This window comes from Desmodus rotundus, chromosome 4 (assembly GCF_022682495.2).
Source record: "Desmodus rotundus isolate HL8 chromosome 4, HLdesRot8A.1, whole genome shotgun sequence".
Classification (NCBI taxonomy): Eukaryota; Metazoa; Chordata; class Mammalia; order Chiroptera; family Phyllostomidae; genus Desmodus; species Desmodus rotundus.
The window spans coordinates 23,076,630-23,103,033 of NC_071390.1; the positions used below are offsets into that span (position 1 = coordinate 23,076,630).

A 26,404-nucleotide genomic window follows, 5' to 3' on the forward strand; every position below is an offset into this window, starting at 1 on the left:
AACCTCATATTCCCAAGGAATAAAGTTTGAGACTTGGATCCCACCTATGTTGTCTCCTCTGCCACACACACACACCCCGTAACTATTTGCCTTTGCCTAGAATTCAGAACAGACACCACGGAGACATGAGGGAAACTGCATGCATCCGGCACTTTCTTTGTCCCCATCAGCCCTCACTTGGTTATGGAGCGGCTTAGTTGTCCGTAAGTATTTATTTGGATTGAGCTAGGTTGATCATGTTTAGCTAACCTAGGGTTGTTTTTACCCCAGGGAATGACGTAGGGAGTGACCACGATGGTGCCGGCCAACGCTGTGATGACACTACCTCCAAATCAAACTCTGGGAAGGCTGAGCTGTAGAACACCCCTCTCAGCAGTTGCCCTCGGCCTGTACTTTTGAAAGCACCACAAGTTCATTGTCATTTCACCTTTAAACTTGCAATCTTAGAGGAGAGTGTTGTTAATGAAACACTGTGGTTAGTTACCTTTAAAACCAGAGGCAACGTTTCCAAAAGATTCAGGCGGTCAAAGGTTGGCAGGTGTTGCACAAAGTTCTTTTGACTTGTGTTCATTACTTTGAAGGAAAACTCACTTGGAGATTTGTCCTTTTACCTGAAGAATAGAGGCTGAGGTATTGTTTTCTTCTGACACACCAGAATTGGCTCCTTCTTCCACCATTTACCGAATGCTCACAAAGTGCAAGAAACTGAGGAAGGCTTATGCAGGGTAAGATCTTTAGCCATCAGAAGCTTACCATCTAGAAGAGGTGTGGCAGATGAGCAATGATAACAGGAACTAACATTGAGGGAGTGCTTATTAATGCAACAAAACACTTTATATGTATTAACTCACATAATCCCCACAACCCCGAGGAAAATACATTATGTACTTTACAGAGCAGGGACAGAGAGGTCAAGTAATTTGCCTAAACCTACCCAGATTAGTAAATGGCAGAGCCAGAATGTAACTAGGGCACAGGTTCTTAATTAGGGCATTTTCTAAAATGGCAATATTACTAACAAGGTACAGAAGCTAAGGAAAGAGAGACAGGGTTTAAGGGAACATTTTACTCTGGGTCTTGAAGGTCACGAGGGTGGGGGGTGGGGAGAGACTGGGGAGGAAGGAATATTCAGGGGGAAGAAACAGCCTGACTGAAAAAAAAAAGGCAGTCTGGGTACCAGCCAGCTGAGGTGGACAAGATCTGATTAAGGGCGTGCGTGAGAGGAAAGCTGGTGAGGTTAGGCCAGAAGGTCCTTGAGGACCAGGCGTTCTCCGTAAGGGGAGCAACAATCTCAAACTGTAAAAGCGGCAGAAAGGAATTCCTGGTCTCTCTCTCACTTTTAGTAAGCTGTCCTCTGAGGTCAAGGAAGGCAGCCCACCCACATTTCCCTCAGGAGCTGAGGGCCACGGTCAAGGTCGCCCGCACGGTTTCCGGAGCTGCACGTCCGGGCCCGACGATTAGCGTAGCGAGCGCAGACCCGGGAACTTGGCTGCCAGCCCACGCCGGGCCAGGAGCGTGTGCACTGCCCGGTCTGGCAGCGACAGCACCTGTTCCAAGGGTACCGGAAGGCCGGTGCTCGGCAACTCCCGCCAGCCACCTCGCCTTAGCCTGGCGGCCCTAAAAAGTCGACGAGGCAGCCCCCGGAACACACTCGCCGCTCCGCCCCTCCCCTCAGACCTGGGAAGTGGGGAACAATAGCCTCAGCGGTGGGAGCACGCTCCGCCAATCAACCGCAGCCCCCGCCCTCGTCTTAGCCGGAGTACATCGCATTGGCTGTGTCATGCCCTCTTGGATTGGCTAATAACATCTCCTCCCCTTGTCACTTGTGCGTCAGAAGCTCACAATTGGTTAACTGTGTTGCCAAGTTCCGGACGCGGCTCGACGATTGGAGGCCGCGGGCCCGCCCTGCCGGCTAGGTGAAGGTGAGAGTCTCCTCCAGTAGGCGCCACCAGACTGAACCGAGTGGCTTAGGATTCACGGTGGGAACCCCTCGCTGACTCCAGCTTTCTCGCTATGGCGCCTCCGTCAGTGTTTGCAGAGGTTCCTCAGGCTCAGCCTGTGCTTGTCTTTAAGCTCACTGCCGACTTCCGAGAGGATCCGGACCCCCGCAAGGTCAACCTGGGAGTTGGAGGTAAAGATGCGGTGCCCAGAAATGTGCAGCCTGGGGAGCCGAGCGGACCGAAGTCAGGCTGTGGGGGCTGTGGGAGACATCGAGGCCCAGCTTGGCGCTGGAGTGGCCGGGAGTGGGGGCGAGATCCTCGAGGCTTAGTTCAACCTGCCGTTTTTACAGGGTATAAGAGTCCCTGGAAAAGGGAGGTGTATCCAAGGTCACACAGAACAGGTGTGGCCGCAGGACACATTCAGTTTTTTCAGTCCCCCATTCTGTGTTCTTTATACCACATCCTTTAACTTAGTAAGAAATGGGGCGGCCTGAGGTTTTAAGGAGAGGGAGGAAGATAGGAAGACTAATAGGCTTGCAGTCCTGGTTGATGGGAAGTAGATAAAAGAACTCATCCCTAGGGAGCTCTGTTCTGAGTCGGTATATATTTGAATGACTACTAAATATCAATCTGGTACTTTACCAAGGCTTATGGGGGAAGGCTGAGGCTTGGTTTTGGCCTCAAGCAGTTTAAAATCAGTAGATGTGAAGTGAGATGATAGAGATGGAAAATGCTTCTGCGACAGGTTAATCCTTCCTGGGGGAACCTGGGAAAACTGTTCTGGCTCTGAAATGTGGAAGGAATTCGTAGAGATAGTGGGAAAGACTAGAAAGATTGTGGACATTAGAAGGTCATTTTCCACGCATCCTTGTCGTTCTTGCTTGTATTTCTTGCACCTTGGACAGTTCAGAGCTTGGTCCTGTTTTCTGCCAAGAAAATGATTTGCACTGAAGTGCTTCTGAAATTCCTTTAACTCTGATTTTTCTCTGGTGAATTTGTTATTTCTATCACCATCACTTGGATGTTTGAAACTCCACAGACACTTTCTTGACCACATACAGAGACCAACCGGGAGGAACATGAGTAGGGTGATGTGTTATGCTAGAGAACTGACTTAGAGTAGAGAAAGTTGAACTGTTTTGTAGCAGAGGGTGGCAAAAAGGGAGGAGGTTCAGAATCAGGCTTCCCACTGTGGCTGTCTGTGCCCGTACATAGGACCTGTTAAAAAGTCCACCAAGGATTATGGGGGAGGAATGAGAAAAAAGTCATTTAAAAAAATGATGGTTTTTTTGAAGCTGATAATTTGTCGAAGCTGGGAAATGGGTACATATAATGGGTACCTTATTATCTTATTCTTGCAATCTTGTATACGTTTTTAATTTCCCATAATAAAGCATTTTTAAATCAATACTACATGGTTTCACCCACAGAGGGAAAGTGATATTTTTAGCAGGCAGCAGAGTGGGAGATACGCAAGATTATCTTGAATTGAATTGGAGTACCATTCAGGCTCCTATTTAAATCCAATCCAGAACTTCCAAGTATTTCCTTAGGGCCAGATATATAGTGAAGAACTAATATTGATGTTGATCTAAATGTATCTTTTTAAAACCTCAGATTTCATCGGCTCAGTTAACTTTGGACCCTCTTACAGAGTTTTTGTAAGGATTAATTACATTTAAAGTTCTCAGAACAGTTTCTGGCACATAGGTAGGAGTTATGTAAGAATTAGCTATTACTATTATTGGTTTGGCATTTTTGGGGGTGGGTCACATAAAAGATGTTGACTAAAAATTTTTAGCTCAAGAGCCGCACAGTGAAAAGGTTTCTGACATTGGTTCAGAAATAAAGTGCTCATGCCAGAAGTGATTAGCTCAGGCACAGACTCTGCACCTCAGAAGTTCACTTCAACTGTGACAGTTCTTTTGTCATGTTTTCCAGGAACTCCACCTCCATACTATGAGCAAACGATTTATGCATTTAATCTCATTAGTGGTTACAATGATTGTACGGTTGTTACTATTACTGCTTTTGACATAAGGAAACTAAAGCCCAGACTGATGAAGCAGTTTGCCTCAGGTTATATGGCCATGGGTGGTGTGGAGCTAGAATTCCAGGCCAGGTCTCTCATGCTCCTGGGTCCCTTCCACCTCCTCCGTTTTGGGTACCTTCAGGTGCTCCAGAGGTAGTCAATACACTGTAGTGGGAAGAGCCAGGACACCTGGATACAGGTCCAGTGATGTGACCTAGGGTGGGTTATTTAACAGATTCAGTTGATGAAATGAGGAGCCAGGATGTGTACGCCCTTTCTCTGAAATTCTTCTCTGAGATTCACTAGCACGTTACCGGAATGTAGGGTAGGATAATAATGTTACTGACTGGCCTCTTCGGTTGACTGAGGATTAAATGAATAATTATTTATGAAATGTGATATGTAAATGAAAAGTGTTATATAAGTATTATTTTCGACGATCACTGTGACCCGTCTTTTTGTGGATGGCAGGTGCTTGGATAAGGGTCTAAATAAAGTAGAGGAGAATAAGAGGTCTCTTTCCAACTTTGTGTGTCCTAGCTCTATACACAACTCACTGTCAATTCTTTGTGAAGGAAATGTAATTAATCACTGACTTTGGGGAAGATACTCTTTTTCCCTCCAAGTTAAGATAAAGCCCAATGGAGGTTATACAACTCAAGTTCTATTGATGTTGGGCATGTTTAAAATAAATTGCAACCGTAACCTTATTAGCTAGTTGCTACTTGCAGATCTTCCTCAGAGAGTCCCTTATTGCTGTAACTGTTTGCATAACTTCCTTGTAGTTAGAGCAGAGCATCACATTTCCCACTGTGACGTATGATGCTCTCTGATTTGACTGTTCTAGTACTTCTCAAAGGTTCAGACAAATGGCTTTAAAGGCCAGGGAGCCATGAATCTAGCTTCTTGCAGCCTGAAGCAAGACATTTCTTCATAGAACCAGTTCACTTATCACATAATCAGCGTTCTCTTGTTCCAAACTGTGCTTGCTTTGATATTGGTTGTTTTTAATCTGGGTTCTGGCATCTTCAGATAAAATTGTTGGAGAGATGTGCTGCATCAGGTTTTTGAGTACCCCTGGCTCTCCCCCCAGGACCCTAGTTGGAGAAGGGCATTAGAGGCATACCTGCATGGACTTTTGGGTGGGGATGGGTGAGGGAAGGGGAAATCTTAGGAGGAGGAGAGGGTGATGGTTTCATCATTTAAATCTCTATCTTGATCCTTTTCTTCTGGAAAGCAAGACTCACCTGAAACCTGGGTGACTTTTTAAAAAAGACCTATACCCAAGGGCACCGGTGCATGAAGGTGGGAGCGTGCTGATAAAAAGGTCGCTCACATAGTCCTCTGGGATCTGCTTGCTTTGGGCTTTTTCTAGACATCTCCTTTTCTTTAAAAAAAAAATCACATGGATCCATGAACTTAATAGTTAGACTTAATAGTAGGACTCTTACAGTCCTTATGATCTTGGGCAAATTATTTAACTTTTCTGGTCTCAGTTTCTAGATCCCCGAAATAGGGGTCACAATATCTATTTTATGAGTTGGTATGAGAATTGAGAGTAAAAAAGGATGGGAAGCATTTAGCACAGTGCCTTGTATGTGTTGTACTACGTATTCGGTAAGTTGTTGTTATACAGTGGCTTTGGCTACTGTCGATGTCTGCAGTTGTGAAGTCTGTCTTTCCATCCTGGATTTCTTCTCTCAACACCAGGCCCATACTTGCTATAGTTTGCCGGACCTATCCTAAAACCACCTGAAATTCAACATGTTTAAAACACAACTACTCATTTTCACCTTCCCCTGAATCTTTTCTTTTTACTTCCCCTTATGTTCTATGTTTTGGTTGATCTCCCCCCACCAGTCATTATCCAAACCAGAGAGAGACTTTGGAGTCATCAAGCACCCTTTCCTGGCTCCCATGTCTGTTTACTTGGTTACTAGCTTATGTCTTTTCGGCCTCATAAATCTTTTTTTATTATTATTATCTCTCCTTTTCTTTATCTCTGCTGCTGCTGCCTTAATTAAAGACCTCATTATTTTTCTTTAGGATCATTGTAGTAATGTCCTAACTTAACTATCTGCCTCTGTTCTCCTCTCTAGTTTATTTTCTATTGTGTCACTCAAATGATCCTATTGAAATGTACAGCTGTCCATGTCACTCCTTTGCTTAAACGCTTTCAGTGGCTTGCCCAGTGAAATGCAGTTCCTTCTAGGAGAGACTCCAAGACTCCTTGAGCCGCTCCTTTCTATTTTGCCATGGGTCTTACATGCCAGCCATGAACATGCAGAGCCTCCAAAACCTCGTCTCTTCAAGCCTCCAGGACCTTGCACAGGTGTTCCCTCTGCCAGGAATGCCCTTCTTTCCTTGTTTCTTTTTTTCTTTCTCTTTTTAAAAAGATTTTATTTACTTATTTTTACAGAGAGGGGAAGGGAGGAAATTATTCAGTGAAGATTTGGCACCATTGAGGATATTCAAAATAATGAGGTGTCACCTCTAAAAACAATTGCAAAAGGGACAACTCTTACTTGGGAGTATGTAGTTATTTTTATATCTCTTTACAAAACCAGACCAGATCCCACCTGATAAGGTAGGCTTTTTGAACTGGTTGAGAGGGAGTTAGTTTGGTGAGCCAGGGGGTGTGATATAACGGCATGACAACATTGGAGCTAGGCCCATCTGCCCAGAGACTGTTGGTTGGTTAATGGCTATGTCAGTCTGCAGCACTGTCCACATTTTTCTTACTAGCTTGATAGGCTTCTCATATTTGCAGATGACACATTCCTGTAGGGTAGAGTTAGTTGATAGAAAACAGACACAAAACCAAAATGATCTTATAAAAAGTCTCATTAGTTGTATAAAGTGATTTGGTAATTTTGCATCTAGAAGTTTTTTCTAAAGAAACACTCATGAATATGTGTAAAGATATAAGAACATTCACCACAATGTTTATAACAGCAAATAACCTAAAGCAACACAAATAGTTAATAAATTATACATAGAAAGCAGTATTGTCTAGCCACTAAAATGGTGTTGTAAATAGCTCGTATGTATGTGTGCGTGTATATATATATATATATATGAAAAATGCCCAATTACATTTATAATAAGAAATGCAAATTAAAACTACTCCGAGATTCGATTTGCAACTTCATATTGGCAAAAAATCACTCGGTGAGGCTGAGGGAAACAGATAGTCTTATACATTGATGGTAGGAATGTAACTGATAAAATCCGGATGGAGGCCAGTTTGGGTTTCTGTCAAAACCCACAAATACATAAACTTCTCGGCTTACTCTTCCATTTTCAACCGTGCATCTAACAGGTATATTTGCATGCATGTAAGATGATGTGTGTACAAGGTTGTTCACTGAAGTTTTGTAATAGCCAAAAATTGGAAACAAATTCATCAACAAGAGACTGGCAAAACAAATTATGGTACATTCAACAGTTTTGCGGCCAAAAGAAAGAACGAAGACATTGTATACACAGATAGAAAAAGATCTTCAAGTGGAAAAAGCAAGGAACCAACAGTGTGTAGTGTGCTCTATGTTACCTTCTGTCTAAAAGGCGGGGGTGTCATAGCTGCATGTGCTTGTGTGTGTGTAGGGAACTTCAGGAAGGCTACAAAAAGAAATTAGGAACAGTTGTTATTTATGGAGGGAGAGTACTTGGAACTAGGTAGGTGGATGATAAAGATGGGGTGAGGACATGTGAATATATCACCTATTAGAGGAACAATTAATGGTGGTTAAAGATACTCATATATTTAATAAGTGAAAAAAATCCTTTTGAAAATTCTACATACAATCTGACCCATATTTTATAAAAGAATATACTCATGTAAAAGCTTAGAAGGTTGTACACCCAAATTTTCATATTCCTTATCTCTAAGTGCTGGGATTACATGTTAATCATAATGTTTACCATTTCTGGGCTTTTCTAAATTTTCTATAATCAACATGTATTTTTCAGTAAACATTATCAACCACCCTACAAAGTGACTTTTTTAAAAAAGGGATTAATATTGGGCAGAAATTAACCGGATAAAACTTAATCAGCTCTGCGTACGCCACAGCTCCCATGAAAAAGCTTGTGGCAAAGAGGGGCAAAAAAAAGGAGCAGGTTCTGAAGTTCACTCTCGACTGCACCCACCCAGTAGAAGATGGAATCATGGGTGCTGCCAATTTTGAGCTGTTCCTTCAGGAGAGAATCAAAGTGAACGGAAAAGCTGGGAACCTTGGTGGAGGGGTTGTAACCATTGAAAGAAGCAACAGTAAGATCACTGTAACTTCTGAGGTGCCTTTTTCCAAAAGGTATTTGAAATATCTCACCAAAAAATATTTGAAGAAGAATCTCCGTGATTGGTTGCGTGTAGTTGCTAACAGCAAAGAGTTACAAATTGCCGCTACTTCCAGATAAACCAGGATGCAGAAGAGGAGGAACGTGAGGATTAAAACTCATTTTTGAGTTTTAAAACTTATTCATTTTGTACAAGTTCTTGACTAAAACATAGGAACCAAAAAAAACAAAAAAACAAAAAAACACCTTAATCAGAACTACTATAAAATTTCCAGTGTCCAAGTCACATGCAAAAGTATAGGCTTTTGGGTACCTAAACATTCAAACAGAGCGGCAAATGGCCTCAGTCAGGAATTCTATCTGGAGAGATCACTGGCTTGGGTGCAAGCCAGAGCAGCTGCCCTCTAAAGCTATAATCCCAAAATAATCATAGGGTAGTATAGGGAACAAAGAATGGTGATAGGATAACCCAAAGGGGACAAAAATACCTTTAGTGTAGAAGTTTTCGAAATTTGCTTGTAAGCAAGGTTAAATGTTATGAAATAGTTGCATTTAGATCAATAAAAGTGTGAAGCACGTGAAGTGGGAGGAGCTGTTAAATGGTAAACATTGAACGATATCAGAACACAGAAGACGCAGATGCGTTTCAGTGGGTTGTTGGTGATTGTGTAACCAGTTGTTGGAGTCTAGTCACAGGGTGTTTGCTTGTCACTTGTCCCATTTCTACTCTCATAGGACAAGAAGAAGCGGTGGGCCTCCTCCCAACCCCCCACCCCCTTCTCCATGTTTATGTTTGGAGGTGCTGCATTCATCTGAAGTATCATAGCCCTTTTCTGGAAATCTCTTGGAAAGATGCAGAAGGAAGCAGGTTGCTGAGCCAATGGCCATAGAGACCTCAGGGCACTAGTAATACTGACATAGCATTTGTTAGATGTACCGTTTTAAGGATGGGAACCATGTCTGTCCTGCTTGCCCAGCACCAAGTCTAGTGCCTGGCCCAAAGCTGGTAGTCAGTAAGTGACTGAACTTTAGTTTCCCTCACAGGCCCGTTTCTATCAGATGGTGGTAGAACTTTTCCTGTTCACAGTTCCAAACTCCTACTTGGACGAAGCCTTAGACAATTCCCTTGTACAACTCTTTCTTTCCCCTGTTGCAGCTTATCGCACAGATGACTCCCAGCCCTGGGTTTTGCCTGTCGTGAGGAAGGTGGAACAGAAGATAGCTAACGACAGTAGCCTAAACCACGAGTATCTGCCGATCCTGGGCCTAGCGGAGTTCCGGGCTCACGCTTCCCGCATTGCTCTTGGGGATGACAGCCCAGCTCTCCGGGAGAAGCGGGTGAGTTTTGGATGAGGTTGTCTATTTTCTCTTTAGGAACAGTGAAGATTAAAAAAAGGGTGAAAATTCATGTTGTTGTAAAATGTTAGGTGTTATGTCTGTTGAACTGTCAGTGAATAAGGGTTTAAGTAGTGTGACTTCAGGAACCTGATAGTGCAAATAACGCGCTTATGTATAAAGCACAGCTTCTTCGATTGTTCACTTTTGCCTAACTGCTGATCAGATTTCAGCTGCTGAGTTTGAAGCAGCCAGAGGAAATGCCAAGACAAAGGAACTTAATGGAATGATCAAGAGACCAGGGTCTGGATTCAGCTCTGCCACTCTTTTTGACCGTAGGAAATCAGTTATCCTTCTAGCCCCTGTGTCTCATCTACGTGTTCCTGAAGGACTAGTTTGTGGTTCATGGTTTCATAAGGAGTGCTTGCATAAGGGATCACTTAAGGGGCCTCCAAATTCCCCTGAAATTTTATGCAGAATTCTCTGTGTTTGTGTATTTCTGAGGAGAAGATTCATAACTTTTATCAGATTTTCTAAAGGAGTCTGTGACCCCCAAAATTCAAGAGCCACTAGTCTAGATGTTCTCTGAAGTTCCTATCAGTTCTAATAACCTTTCATTCTTCTAGCCTTGGTCTCAGCTTCTCATTCAAGTGCTTCCTGGCATATAGTCTGTGTATAACTGGAGACACATGGAAGACACATTTGGAAGCAGCCAGTGAGAGAGGCTCTATGTGGCAGGAAGTGGTATTGTGGAAATTCTTAGTGTTGTAGGGATTCAGAGTAGAGGGAGGCTGGTAATGGCCAAAGATGAGACTTCAGCTAAACCTTGGGAAAGAGGCCAGAACACTGGTTTTCAATGCTGGCTGCACATTAGTATCACCTGGGGAATTAAAAAAAACATACTCTTGGCTGGGCCCCATATCGGACCAGGTCAATCAGAATCTTGGAGGGTACCACCATCCTCCCCTTTCATGACCTTTCCTGTCAATCCCCTTCCCTTCACAGGCTTTTTTTTTTTTATCCTCACCCATGGACATGCTTATTGATTTTAGAGAGAGGGGAAGGGACGGAGAGAGATGGGGAGAGGAACATCGATGCAAGAGAGAAAACACTGGTTACTTCTAGTACACACCCAGACTGGAAATGAACCTGCAACCTATGCATGTGCCCTGACTAGGAATTGAACCTGGGACCTTTTGGTTTATGGGACGACGCTCTGACCAACTGAGCCACACTGGCAATGGCATGGGCAATTTTTAATAGCCTTCCAAGTGATTCCAAAGTATATATAGCAGGGTTGAGAACCACAAGGTACAGAGGAAAAGTACCCAATATTTGTCTGAATTAGTGGGAGTCCAGGGCCAGAATAAGAGGTAAGCAGGCCTAGGTGTAAAGAGACCTGATTAGAGCTGGGAGCATGCTGGATAGATGAGGCAGGCTGGTTTTGGCAGCCAGGGCAGGGAAGCCACCTGAAGGTTTGAGTAGAGGAGTTACCCAATACAGGTATTTGAAGAAGATAAACTTGGCTGGACGGTTAGGAAGGGGAAGAGCTCAGGTTTTTGCAATAGTCTAGTTAGGTATTATGGAATTTAAACCAGCGACCCTTACTGCTTCCCTGGGCCATTGTGTAGTGCAGCCCTCATGTGTGGAGGAGACCACATCTTGGAGTCGCCTGATTTGCCCCTACATGCTGTTACCCATATGTCCTGATAGACAGGACAGCAGGGTCAAGTGAATGTTACACAGGAGCACATCCTTATGTGTATCAGGAGGCAGGGAGGCTCCAGTGAAGGTCTTGGAACTCAGGTCAGTAATTAGGCAAGTAATTGACTTAATTAGGCTTCTTAATTAGGCTGGATTGATGTGAGAGACTGTGATACTTACTTCAAGGAACTGAAGGGGAATAGGGTAGAAACGGTAGAGTTGAGAGATTATGAGCGGCCCTGGGAAGTCGCTCTGACAGTCCACTGTTTCCAGAGGGAGAGGAGTGTCCTGATGAAGTTGAAAGTGGGGAACTTGGGCAACTGGGGGTTATTTTCTGTAGTTGGCATTCTGTTGACAAATGAAAATGGCGAGTCTGTGTTGGGGAACTTCTTCCTCTAAGACTGTGTGTTCTTATACACCTACTATGTTTGCCGATTCTTATTCCTTTTCCCAATGCCCCCCGTTTTTGACCACTTAATGCTGTAAGACTTGGGGCTGTTGCTTGTGGAATGTAGTCCTCCCTCTTAGTTGAGTTCATCCTTGTTGTTTTTGGTCACAGAACAAGTTGAAATGGCAGTCTGTAAATATTTGAAGACTTTTGGGGGTGGGGTATGGCACTGTATCACCCTAGGTACCAGTTGATACTGAACTCTGAGCCTTTGCTCTGTCCCTGGATGTCTTCACTGCCCCCAGGCTCCTGTATCAGTTCAGCCCCCCACCACCTCATTTGGATTCTTTTACTAGCCTCCTGCCTTTAGTCTCTTCTCTATTTTAGTATATTCTGCATAGTACAACTAGAATTATCTTCTGTAGCAAAAAAAAAAAAAGGCTAATCATGTCAGCTGCTCCTCCCTGATGCACAATAACTCCTCCATTATCTACAAGGTAGAACTCAGACTTTGAATTGGGCGAGCAGCTTATTTATAGCTATTTATTCATCCTGTTTTTCCAGTTATTCACACCTTTCTCCCCTTTCCCCCATGGAGGCCTGTCATTCTAAGAGCCTTTGCCTCAGGTGTTTCTCTGCTGTGAATGCCTCCCTCCACTCTTGAAAGCCCCAGTCAGCACCTCCAAGCTCCTCAAGGCCTGATCAGGTCTCACCTCCATGCTGAATCCTTCCCTCTTTCAGGCAGAGCTAGTTGTTGGAGTCTGAGTTATCACAGGACTTTGCTCACGGCTTGGGAGTGACAGTACTTACTGTGCTTACTAATTTTATAAGTATAATTAGTTGTATAATTTTATAAGTCTGTCTCTCCCACTAGGCCATAACTTCCCCAGGGCAGGGATGATGGCTTGCTTATTTATCTGCAAATCTTCACCATTTATCTCCTAGACTGGCCCCTCGGAGATTCTCAGATGTTTGAATTTACTCATCTGTGCAGTCAGCAGATGAGTGCTCGCCACCAGGGGTAGGCGCTGCTCCAGGTGCTGGAGTACAGCAGTGATCCAAACACCCCAGCTCCCCTGTCCTGGCTTTCGGTTTTGTGGAGAGAAACTGACTATAAACATAATAAGTAAGAACATGATGTAGTGCACTAAAAGATGATAAATGCTATAAAAATAGAGCGGGGAAAACATATTTAGAGTCTGAGGGTAGGAGTGAGGGTGGATACAGTTTTAACTAGGGTGGTTATGGTAGAATAGAAATGACATTTGGGCAAAGATTCGAGGAGATGAGGCATGAATGAAAGAATGAATGAACCAGAAAACAGTAATCGTCTTGCCTTAGATTTTTCTTCTCAGGATTTAACATGATCAGGTCTGACAACCATTTGAGAAGACCTATTTTGTAGACCTTCTCACTGCCTTTTACTGCTCTTCCCTCTTCAGACCAGAGGATCCAGACACAAATGCCCAGTTTTCATCTCCTGCATGGTACTGTTTCAGCTTCTGAAGTTACTGAGCCCCTGTAGGTGGGAGGGCATGTGGGTCATGTGATGACACTCCAGGCCACTGGGAGCCATGGGGCTTTGGCTGTGGCGCTCATCTTGTCATCACTGTCTCTCTCTCCATCTGGGCGAGCCCATGTTTATTTAGTCCCCTATGCCAGATACTGTGTGAACTGCTGTGGGCACCCAGATCAGTGCCATATGACCTTGACTACAAGCAGCGTCTGCTCGGCCATCCTGCCCCTCACAGTGAAGTTACCACGTTAGTAGTTTGTGATCTAGACAGATGTTCTAGAGTCTAGCAGGGATTTCTTGAGTAGTGTGACTAAGTCCAAGGTACAGATGATCTACTGACACAGCCTCACAATAAGGCTTACTGGATCTCTCTTGTTCTGGATATCCCCGTTTAGCCACTCAGGTCTAGTTGCCTGGCTTCTTGAGAAGTATGTGTTTATTTCCTTTGATATTATGACTTCCCTTCATCCCAAATACAGAACTTTCTTGGGCTCTAGAGCAATTTGCCAAAAATCAGTCGACAGAGTGACCAAATTGCTACATTACTGATCCACTGTAAATATGTTTCTGTTAATGCAGATGTAGGTTAGAGCAATTTGTATATCACTGAAGCCATCCATTGTTCAATATATACATATTTTAGGGAGTGCTGGCTTCTTGAGAATTTGATTTATTAAGCATTATATACATCATGGATATCAAGGATCAGTTCATGTTAGTGAAGTGGGTGTATCTCCTCCAAATACATTTTCAATCATCTGTTGACTTTCTGACTTCTTTTAATTAATGAATTTGCTTTCTGGACTGGGAGAGGAAGGGTGGAATTAAAAGCTGAGCATAGGAGAGAAAAAAATCATTCCTGGAAACATTTTCTCTGACAGCCACACATACCTGTTACATATCGATGATAACTTAAAACCTTGTTTTAGGGAGACCTTGCTCATTTGTATAGGAACTGTCAACATTCCAGAATTGCTTACATGTTTGAAATGTGAAATAATGAATAGAGTTGACATTCAACTTAGCTAGGGATAAATTCATGAAAAATAAACACACATGTAGGTTACATTACCTTGATACAGATTTGTATTAAAGAATCCAGATAGGTCCCAACTGTGGAAGCAAAACCTTTTATGAAATGGGAAGGGACCCATGCTCGGTCAGGATCACTGAAGAACAGGGAAGTCAGTCTGCCAGAGCTGACAGGCACAGACAGTTTCGCTGAGTCCACTGCTCCTGCTTCTCTGGACAGTGAACAGCTGTGCTTAGTTTCGCATTTCCTTGAATCTCAACTTTGCTTCTGTTTCTTCTTTCAGACAGTATTCTGTCACAGATGTGAACATCTCTGAATATAAATAGGACAGTGAGGAATGACAGTGGTGATAGGTATCATTGCCTTGTTTATGGCTTAAAGGGGATTTCCGCTAATGATTCATTGTTCATCATGAGGCTTACTTACTCATTACAGCTGAATGAATGTTTTTTTCCAGTTATTTGCAGGATGTATGCATTGTTTTCTGGCTTACTGAGCATTCATAAAAGAGCGAAGCCTCTCCCTTTTTTCTATTTTTGTTTTTGTCATCTTTAAGCATCAGTGTTATGTTAGTTTTTTAAAAAAGATTTCGGAGGCTTTTCTTCTTTACCTAGGATTTTATTTTTACCTTTTTATCGTGGAAAATTTCAAATATGTATGAAATAGATAAAACAGCGTGATGAACAAACCTCCATGCATCCATCATCATCTCGCTTCAACAATGATCTGTATTTGGTCAATCTCGTATACCTCCCCACCCCCCTGCCAAAGCTGAATTATTTTATAGCAGATCCCAGACATCATAATATATTTTTTAAATTATTTTAAAAGTTTACAAATAATGCATGGATACATTCTCCTTATTTTAAAAAGACAATGCACAGGTTAGGCCACAGTCCCTTGGACCACTATTGCCCGTAGCCTAGGCCCTTCCCAGAGGTTGCCACTGTTACTAGATTGGTGTGTGCCCTTCCCTTTATTTAGACAGGCTTTCTCATGTGATTTTTTCCTTTCTCCTTAACCCTGTAAACACAGTAGCAGCATGTAATTTATGCTATTTCTGTACTGACGGAGTTATGCCGAAACCTTGTTACAATTGTGAAAGGGCAAAATCAAAGACACAGAGGCAGAACAACATGAGCATGGCACAGTGACTAGAGGGGGAAGACCTGGATGGATGTCCAGCTCTGCTGCTCACCAGCTGTGCAGCCCACCTCTCTGAATCAATTTCCTCACGTACATTGTGGCTGTAGAACTCACTTTATGGGACTGTATGAGGACCAAATAGGAATGTATGTGAAGGTATTTTGTAAATGGTAACATTTAGGATTTTTGTTATTGTCCATGTGAGGTCATATTAAGATGAGATGAAGCTCAAGGAGAAGAAAGTAGTTTTCACATGTCACCTTTGTTTTGTTAGAGCATGTTTTGAAGGATTAATAAGCCTGCGTTATAGAAGGAGAAAGGAAAATTCCAACTGATGTCGAGGGGAAGCCACACACATTATTTTCCAGGCTTCTGCAGGAAGGCAGTTTTGATCTTGGGCTAGGTGCCTTCCAGGGAGCACTCTCATGTGCTAGGTATGTCCTCTACCTCTGTATTCAGAAGGGAAGCTCCCCTAAGAGTCAGACTTCAGACTTCCTGGGTTGAAGAGCCTGCTGCTCGGTTAGCTGGTAACTTTGAACAAGGCGCTGCACTCCTCAGCCCGTTTCCTCATTTGTAAATATGGGCAAACAACAGTATTTTCTCCGTGTAGTTGTGAGGTTGGATGAGATAGCACATTTGAAGAGCTTAGCACAGAGAAGACACACAGTAAGTGCTCATCGTTACTGTACTTTTTGCAATTTTTCTGTCCTCACGATTAGCAACCAGTGACCCTTCTTCTTTTATTTCAGGTAGGAGGTGTGCAGTGTTTGGGGGGAACGGGTGCAATTCGAATTGGAGCTGATTTCTTAGTACGGTGGTACAACGGAACAAACAACAGGGACACACCTGTCTATGTATCCTCACCAACCTGGGGTGAGTTCTTTCGGTATATTGTACTTTAGGTGGATCGGGAGGAGAAACAGAGAGGCCAGAGGCAAGTATCCTCATGCCTCTCACCGCTTATCTAGAACTGTAACCCAGCCCGGGATCAACTGACATTTGGGAATGGCTTGAGCAGTGGATTATGGCAGGACATGAGTGAGCTGGTGCTCAAATTCACATTAGGAGTACTTCCCCCCCAGACTCTTGGTAGACTTGTGTTTTCATGTATGTTGAAACTTCCCAGAGGAGGCATAAAATGTAGGTACAGGCAGTCCCTGTATCTACATTAGGATATAAGTTTATATGAATAAGACTGGTTAAACTTGTTTTTGGTTACAATCATTCTTTCAAATCTTAACCCTTCACCTCGCTGTTGCGCAGTGGACATTCCAGGGCCCTGGAAGTTGACTTATGTCCTTTCCAATTGTACCTCCTTGTGTTTGTAAAAGCATTTCATGTCTTTCCCCTTTGCTTGCAGAGAATCATAATGGTGTGTTTTCTGCTGCTGGATTTAAAGATATTCGGTCCTATCACTATTGGGATGCAACGAAGAGAGGACTTGACCTCCAGGGTTTCCTCAATGATCTGGAGGTGGGTAATGAGATGAAAAAGTAAACAGAATCCGATGGTGTCAGGAGGAGCAGGAAAAACTTTTTGGGTCAGTTAATAAGTGAGAGAGTCTGAGAGATCCTACCCAAACCAGATGATGATTTCTGAAATGACACATAAGGGTGGAATATGTCGCCCTTGACCAGTGTGCCACTGACTCTGTTTCTCCACACCCCTGCTAGTGTCAGAGCTGACATAGCTTCCTTCTCCTCAGAACGCTCCCGAGTTTTCCATCTTCGTCCTCCATGCCTGTGCACACAACCCAACCGGGACGGACCCAACCCCAGATCAGTGGAAGCAGATCGCCTCCGTCATGAAGGTAACTGCCTTTCAGTGCCTCTCACAGAGTGCTCTGTGTTAACACTTAATGCATTCAAACGCCCTACCTACTTACTGAAGACTTTGTAAATGGAGAAAAGCCTGAAGAAGAACGTAAGTATTAACTGTAAATCCTATTACCCAAAGAAAGCCACCGTTAATATTTTGGTGCAGGGTGTAAGTTTTTTTTTTTTTTTTTAAGTGAAGTTACACATATAAATATATCTGTTTTACAAAGATGGGATCATTTTGTCTGTACTGTTTTATAACATATCCTGTCCTTCATTTGAGCTCCTTTATGAGTCATTAACTGTTCTGTAGCATTGTTTTCTGTGCACGGATGTGTCGTATTAGGGATTGACTAAATCAGTTGATGGACATTGAGATCTCAGGTTTCTTGCTCTTACAAACAGTTAGGTAAACTCCATTGTATTATTTCTTTGGGATAACTTTCTAGACTGGAATTTCTAGCTTAAAGTGTATATATGTTCTTCATTAATGTGCTTAAAGAATACTTACTGAGAAGAGTTATGTGACCGGCAGCATGGGGATGCACTAGGGAACAAAGCCCAGATGGTCCCTGCCCTCAAAGAGCATACTCAGCCTGTCTGGGGAGACAGCTGCGTACTGTGAGACAGCTGTGTTGGTTGGGTACGGGGAGACACATAGCCCTGACTTTAGGAAGAGTGTGGGGGGAGCGGGGGGGTGTTGGGAGGGGTGGTGGTGGCAGAAGTCTTCCTGGAAGAAGTGGCTTCCATGTTGAGACTTCAAGGATGAGGACAGGCTGGGGCTGGAGGGGCAGGAATATTCCCTACAAGGGGAAGAGCATGGCCGAAAGCCCAGGGTGCAGAGATCACTGCCCGTGTAAGGAAGTGAAAGTAATTCCTGACTTAAATTTCTAGAGAGTTGGGGGAGTGTGAATCGTGACGCTAGAGAAGTGAATGGAGACCAGAGCCTGTGCTGAGGCACTGGACTTCATTTGGGGAGCATCGAGGAGCTGCTGAAAATCTTTGATGTCATGGAGTGATATGATCGGATGTACACTGTCTTTGAGTCACCTTGGCTGCATGGCAGGGAATGGATCAGGGGAAGTCAGATTAGACAGGCTGGGAGAGCAGCTAGGAGGCAATTGCTATAACCCAGGTAGGAGCTGATAGGGACCTGAGCTAAGTAGGTGTGGCAGTGACAGACGTGAAAGGACTCTAGGGCTCTCAGGAGACAGGAGTCATAGGACTTGGAGGATGAGTGGATGTGAGGGATGAGCTGCAGAGGCAGGAGTGGAGGATGCACCCTGGCCTCTGGCTTCAATGGTCAGGGGCAAAGGGGTGGTGTCCACATAGAGAGTGAGCCCAGTAGCAGGAGCAAGGTCAGTGTGGGGAGCCTTTTGAGGAGACTGGAGTAATTAGAATAGAAAGCATGCAGTCTTCTTGGTCTTTGGATATGCAGTAGAACAGCCGGAGGTTGTGAAGAGGCCCTGGGGATACCAAGCTGACCTTTGACTAAGCTTATCACACCAGGAATTCATGGGAAAGAATCCGCCAATGTAGGAGAGACACTACCTTCATGCCTCAAAAATAGGCCCTGGGACAACATATTAATACTTCAAAAATACAAACTTTACTGAAATTGTTAGATTTGGGGATGGTATTTAGTTGAACAGGGAAACAGACTTAAAGTGGTGGCTGGATGCAGAAAAAAAGAGAAAAAGGTGATGAAGTGGACAGTGTTAGAAATTCCTTCTAGGCACCAGTTGGGAAAGGAAAGCCAGTGTCTGAGGTTGGTCCAGAAGAATTTCCGTCCCTGACTCACTTTCCTTCCTTGCAGCGCCGGTTTCTGTTTCCCTTCTTTGACTCAGCCTACCAGGGTTTCGCGTCTGGAGACCTAGGGAAAGATGCCTGGGCCATTCGCTATTTTGTGTCTGAAGGATTCGAGCTCTTCTGTGCCCAGTCCTTCTCCAAGAACTTTGGGCTCTACAGTGAGTGTTCTTCTGAGTTACAGACCTGCCCAGCCCACCCTGCCCTCATCAGGGCCCCCGAGGCTGATTCTTATTCCTGTTTCTAGATGAGCGTGTGGGGAATCTGACCGTGGTTGCAAAAGAACCTGACAGTGTCCTGCGGGTCCTTTCCCAGATGGAGAAGATTGTGCGAATTACTTGGTCCAATCCCCCTGCTCAGGGAGCACGGATCGTGGCCACTACCCTCTCTGACCCTGAGCTCTTTAAGGAATGGTAAGGGGCTCATAGCGTGATGGGCAAGGCGTGGGAATGCAGAACAGTAGTTGTCCTATGCCATTCAACTGTCTGTTCCTTTTATCTTGACAGAGGCAGGACACAATCACTTTAGCCTTTTTGAGTCTCAGATATTTCTATAAAATAGGGGTGCCACCTACTTTCACATGCGTAATACAATACATGTGCCTAACAAGCACTGGGGATCTAGGAGGAAACACTCGAAGAATGCCAGTTTCCCCCATTCTCTCACCAAGGCTTCATTGCCTTAAAGTTGGGAAACAGGTAGGAATTCCAGCTTCAAGTTACTGTGACAACTTGGGGGATCCTCATTCTCCTCCTCTCTTTTTTTTTAGATTTTTAAAAAAGACTGTATTTATTTATTTATTTGTAGAGAGAGGGGAAGGGGGGAGAAAGAGGGAGAGAAACATCAATGTGTGGTTGCCTCTCTTGTGTCCCCAACTGGGGACCCAGCCTGCAACCCAGGCATGTGCCCTGACTGGGAATTGAACCGGTGACCCTTTGGTTCATAGGCCAGCACTCAATCCACTAAGCTATACCAGCCAGGGCTGGGGGCTCCTAACTCTTAACAATTTTACATATATTTTATCTTATTTTGAAATAGAGTAATTTTTACATAGTAGCTAAATCTGAAATCTTTACTTAATTAGTTCTGATAAAATACATCATTCTGTCTAGATCAGCACCTAGGTGAAATCTAAGTTAAAACATAGGAGGTATTAATGCTAGTATGCCCAAGACCAGCTCTGAACTCCATCAGAAAATATACTCCTTTCCTTTGGCCTGGTAATTCTCTCTCTCTGGCCTGCTTATCCACGCATCCAGGCATCCATGTACCATAGCAGGCAGGCCTGATCCCATTTTCAGCTTATAGATTTAAAATTGTGGTTTTTAAACCTCCACGTTTTCATGTACAGTCTCTCCTATCTGTATTGCTATTTATGTCACTGTCCACTCAGGACTGGTAATGTAAAGACAATGGCTGACCGGATTCTGGCCATGAGATCTGAACTCAAGGCACGATTAGAAGCTCTCAAGACCCCTGGAACCTGGAACCACATCACTGATCAAATTGGAATGTTCAGCTTCACGGGGTTGAACCGTAAGTAGCCTCCACCCCCACGAATGCTCACTATTAGACACAGCACTCCCTCCTCTCAGTCAGTGTCCTTGGGCTTGGCCCCATTAGTTGTCGCCAATTGGCTTGGCCCAGTACAAGTTAGGTTTCTCAGTGTGACCCATCCATGTCCTGAACTTCTTGAAGAGCATTGTCGTGGTCTGTCCTGCCTCCCATAACTCAGATATTTTCATTTTTGTGGGCAGGGAAGTGGCTCAGAGCCAGCTGGCAAATAACAGGGTTTATAGCTTGGAGTTTTGATTTATGAAAGTTCTCTCATAAATCCTTGGGTACCTTTCGGCTCTTCCTTAATCCTAAGTATGAATATTATATATGATTTTTAGGGACCTTTCTTAACAGGTCTTTGCTGGTCTCTAGGCATTGCTCTCAAAAAGAGGTTTCAAAGTTCTTTCCATTTCATGAATAAGCAATTGGTAGTTGGAATTAAATGGCGATTGAATGTCCATTGGACAGCCATGGACGATCTTGGTCAACTGTAAGTAAGGCCTGTTACAATTGGTTGTCCTTTCCAATGATAGAGGGCTCATTCACTTAATAAGTTATTCCCAAGCACCTACTGGCCACGCTCTGGTCGCATGGTGGGTGCAGTGTGCCTAGCTAGGGTGGTAGTAAGTGGGACATCAGAGGTGCTGGAAGGTACTATAAACCAGGGCCATCAGAATGCCTGTTGGAAATGAGCTCAGAAAAAGCCAAAGGAAATCAATATAAAAACGAGAACGGCAGTAGAGATAGTATGCTGAAGACCTTTTGAAATACTTTGGGGCAAAGTGAGAGGCTACCCAGGAAAGTAAAGGGATAGCTTAGTTAGCTGCAGTTGTCCTCATGGTTCTGGAATGGGGGATTAGTTCACTTGAATGCGTAGAATAATCCTTCTCCAGTTTTAAAAATACTAAGTGCAATGGAAATGGTTTTAATAGTAATATTCTAAAAGCTCACAAGATGGAGATATCTCCCCATAAAACATCAGCTTCACAAACCTACTATGTCATCCCACTCTCTAGAGTAGGAAATTAGTTTTATTATGAATTGAATAATGGTGAGAATAGACCTGTGCTTGTAACACAAAAGTTTATTTTTAGTGTCTGGCACCATTTACCCTTTATAAAAATAGTGTGGTTTTTTTCCCCTTCCCAACACTTTATTAGGGAAAATTTTAAACATACTGAACATTGGAGGAATTGTGCTGGGGACCCCAATACCCATCACCTGGTGTCTACAATTCTCATGTTATGGTACTTTCTTTATTCCGTTTTATTCATCAGAACAGGGGCTTTCCACCTGTAGTCCATGGGTGTGCTTTAGGAGACCTGTGGAGCCCCTGAAATGATATTTCAAAAATTGTGTATGCATATATTGGCCTTTTTCTAGGGTAGGAGTCCATAGCTCTTACTAGCTTCTCGACTGTAATGTTTCCCTCCCCCACAAAAGTAGAGCAGTTTCATTTATATTTTAAAAATCAGGATGAGAGACCTGTAACCACATCTGCCTTTGGGGCATAGGATATACAAATAGTGGTTTACCTGTGGCTGCATTGCTGTGTGAGGTTAGGCTTTATTTTCTTGGATGACTCTAATTAACACAGCCAAAGCCGTGACAGCCAATTCTAAAGCTCCCTTTGTCTGGCCCACGGGTAGCCCATAGTACAGGGTCCAGATTTTCTACTTCCACACAGAGGTAGCAAAGTGTTGTGGCTAAGAACTCAGAATCACGGGTGACACTGCCTGCCTTAAAATCCCAGATGCACCACTGGCTAGCTGTGTGACCTTGGGAAGGTCACTCGACTCCCCTCTGCAACATCTGCAAAATGGGGATGAGGAGGTTATAATCAAGATGATCTGAGTTAAATATAAAGTGCTTAGAACACTGCCTGGCACGTAGTGTTTGCTCCTCTGATTATTGTGATTTTATTACCACCTTAGCTTGGGCTGCTATAACAAAATATAGACTGGATGACTTAAACAACAGAAATTTGTTTCTCATGGTTTTGGAAGCTGGGAAGTCTGAGATCAGGGTGCCAGCTCAGTCAGGTTCCAGTGGGGGTTCTCTCCCTAACCTGCAGGTGGCTGTGTTCTTGCTTTATTCTCACGTGATGGTGAGAGAGAGCACACTGCCTTCGGTCTCTTATAAGGGCACTACTCCCATCACAGGGCTCCATCCTCATGACCTCATCCAAAACTAATTACCTGCCAAAGGCCCCACCTCCAAGTACTGTCACATTGGGGGTCTGGCTTTCAACATGAATTTTGGAGGGATACAAACATTCAGTCCATGACAATTACCATCATCCCATTCCCTTAAATTGATGGTGTCTTAAGGGTACAAATAAGACAAAAATCAGCTGAAATTCTCTCATGGCTTTGCAATAAAGCAAAAAAGCTCTGGAGGTTGTGGCACAAAGGAAGTACAGGCAGTCCCTTCCTACTTTACCCACGAGAATTTCTGCAAACATTTGGGAGAGCGCTCCTGCTTAGGTTTGAATGAGAGAGCTGAGAAGTGCCAGGTCTGGGAGGTGTCTGCAGTGTTTCAGCCTGTTGCTTCAGCCCACAGCATTTACCCAGCTCCTCTCAAACACAGGCCTGTACAATGGACTGTGAAAAGGGAATGTCAAAGGGAGGTTGCAGCTAGGTGCTTAGGGATAAGCAAATACAGGTTAAGGGAGAGATGAAGGAGGCACGACATAACCAGTTTTTCAAATCAGTGGTATGCTCTTAAGTCTGAGGGTTGTTTCAGTTGATCGGGTGTCCTGGTGAATGGGAGGTACATGATTGGGTTGGGAGGTAGTCCCAGATTAAAATTCCCCTGAGGAGGAGCAATATTGAACTTTCTGGGGATTAGAAAGTTAGCTAATAAGCCTAGTTTCCAGAACTGATTGAGCATATTTATTTCCCTGTGTACCAACTGGACAAAATAATTCCTCCTGTTTTGCTTCTCTATGCTGTGGGGGAAAGAAGGAAAACTATTTGTCATGGAATCACTGAACCTCCTTGGCTTTAAAGGATTCCTACTATGATTACTTGTCTCTTTTGGTTTTCAACAGCCAAGCAGGTTGAATATCTGGTCAGTGAAAAGCACATCTATCTGCTGCCAAGTGGTCGGATCAACATGTGCGGCATAACCAGCAAAAATATAGATTATGTGGCCACCTCCATCCATGAAGCAGTCACCAAAATCCAGTGAAGCAGCAGCAATGAAACCAGCACCACCAAAGCGGTCCTGTCACGTGTGTTCCCTGCCTGCACAAACCTAGTTGTATACATCATGGATTAATTAGACTTTTGCGGGACTGAAAGTCTGCTCTGGAGGGGTGGCCTCTGCCTAAACTGGCCCCACGTGAAGAAAACATCATCGAAAAGAAACGTGGGCCTGGGATGAGAGCCCTTTTGGAGGCCAGAGCAAATGAAGCTTTCTATTTAAGAAGAAAACGGTACTCTGATCATGAGATGTAGATATCTTGGCCCCTCGCTAGAAACAGCAGTCTTGCCTGTGTCGCTTGTGTGCCTCTGTGTGTTGCCTGACTCTACAAAGTCTAGTCCCAAAGTTCAGGTTGTCTGAAGAGCCACGTGTGATCGTGGGTGTTGTCTGTCATTAAAACTCATCTCTCCCCGGATGGTCTGTCTCCCTGCTCTTTCCGCATGGTTGTGTCCCTGGCCCCAAGCTGTAGTTCTTTAGGGCAGCCAAAGTAAGAAGTATATTTGCATCACACACACATGCACACCTTTCACTGAAAAGTTTCACAAAATGGTATTTGCTCTTCTATGTGCAGTGCATTCTGATTATTTTCTAGTCCATTCTATTCTGTTGTGTTCCATTTCACTAAGGAAATAAAAGTGCTGATTGAGAACCCGTGGAATTGCTTTTATTACCCACTAATGAGTTATAACCCATGGATTAAAATGAATGCTATAGAAGGATGTATTAGTTGCTAAAGAAAAAACTAACACATGCCTGCAACATGCTTCTATTTAGTGAACGTGCCGCTCCACAGCTCTTGCCAGTTACCTGGGCTTGCCCTACAGAGACCAGTTGTCTTCTTGTTTTACTTAAGACCCTGGACTTCATGGATTCATAGAAGGGTCGACATCCCTCAGGGTGATTCTGGATCACAGTCCCATCCAGTGCAGCCAAGTACCTCCTGATCCCGTTAGACCCACTTCAGCACAGAGTCCAAGGGACTCTTACCCCTGATGGTTCTGTAGAATTGGAGTCTTGAGTGTGAAAATAGTGAACGATAATCCTTGTTATTTTAACAGGATCTGCCCCTTTTAGGATGTCTTTGAGTTGTTAGAAAATCATAGTCTTTAGGGATAATTAGGGTCTTCAAAGTCCACTCCAGCTTCTCTCCCCAAGTGCTATAGTTTCTTCCATGCTGTCCCTGACTTACCATTTTCAGCTGGGGACGGGGTGGTGGAGGTGGATTCTTTTAACACTTGGTGAAGCATCCCCATTCTGTGGATGGAGCACCTTAACTAAAGAGGTTGTTTACCTTGGTCCAGAATTTGATCTGTTTGTCCTACTCCCCCGGTTCCTTCCTCCCTTCATTTAAACCACAGACATTAAGTCCACTGGCACTTCTAGTTGATGACCTTTTAAATATTTGAAGTAGCAGTTGTTATTCCTAGTTTTTGCCTTTCTATGTGAAGCTTCCCTCCTCCCCTCCCAATTTTTCAGTCGTCCTACACAGGATATGGTTTCCAAATCCCTCACCATCCCGCTGAATCCTTCGGAGAACACTACACGTGTGCTTGGGCTGGTGATGAGAGCGGATTTAAAGTGATGAAATGTAAATGGTAATGGAAGAAGACTTGACTTTGGTGAACGTACAATACAATATGCAGATAATATAGAATTGTACATCTGAAACCTATATAGTTTTATTAACCAATGTCATCCCGATAAATTTTTTAAAGTGTTTTAAAAAGTGATGACTTGACCTCACACTTACCTCCTTGTTACCTTCCATTCCATTTCCTATCAGTGTTTTCCTTCCTACTGAAAGATGTTTGTCGTTAATAAGGGAAGACAGGCAGAATAGGAGTAAAATGATTTTACCTTCTCTCAATCTTCCACTCCTCAAGCATAGTTTTAAACCAGGGTTTAAAACTCTCAACAAGGATGATACTGCCTGCAAGAGGGCAAAAAAAGTCTAAGATATTAAAATGATTTGTGGCCCTCCAGTGCAGTCCTATTGGACAAAATCTTGTGTTTAGCTTCTCTTGTAAGGGAAATTGTAATTTTTCTCTGTGGAGGGGGAGGAGCTAAATAAAAAATGGTTAAACATTTCTTTAAACCAAAGTGCCTCTGCTAACATACTAAAATGTTTTTAGTGCTTAAGAAAAAGCCTATCTCAATGAGAGTTCAGTCTTCATTCTATTCTTACACACATTTTGGTCAGCGTTTCCCTCAGGGTGTTCCCATGAAAAAAGCACTTTTGGTAAGTTTGGGACCCACTGGGCTTGGTAGCTAGGTTTCTTTGCTGCAGGACTTTTCAGGGCCTTCCACATGCGACTGTGCACTGTGAACTTGAGATAGGATGGTTTCACAAGTGTTGCCTGCTCACGAGGAGGGCACACCTCCAGGCCCTACCACTTCCTGGCTGTGTGACCTTGAGCAAGTCACGTAAATGCTTAGTCCACTTTGCGACTAAAAATAAAACACTAAGACCTTCACAGGGTAGTGTTTGAGAAAGAGGTGAGGAAATGAATACTCAGCGCAAGACTTGGCACATAAAGCCCTCGGCAAAACAGTTGTTACTGTTGCTTATTTTTTACTGTTAATGAAGTTAAGAGCTTCTATGGAGGCTCCTGGGAAGAATCTTA

At 43.7% G+C, this 26,404-nt stretch overlaps 1 protein-coding gene and 1 pseudogene across 1 annotated transcript; both read left to right on the plus strand.

Annotated features, from left to right (window-relative positions):
• The first annotated feature begins 1,923 nt into the window (after positions 1-1,923).
• GOT1 (glutamic-oxaloacetic transaminase 1) lies at positions 1,924-24,429 on the plus strand. Its single transcript, XM_024555756.4, has 9 exons — positions 1,924-2,131; positions 9,428-9,609; positions 16,143-16,266; positions 16,754-16,866; positions 17,099-17,203; positions 19,027-19,177; positions 19,264-19,429; positions 20,410-20,552; positions 23,626-24,429. Exons 1-9 carry the CDS (start codon positions 2,014-2,016, stop codon positions 23,763-23,765), a joined length of 1,242 nt encoding a protein of 413 aa, XP_024411524.1. The 5' UTR covers positions 1,924-2,013; the 3' UTR covers positions 23,766-24,429.
• On the plus strand, positions 7,790-8,405 carry LOC112300404 (large ribosomal subunit protein eL22 pseudogene; annotated as a pseudogene).
• Positions 24,430-26,404: the final 1,975 nt, after the last annotated feature.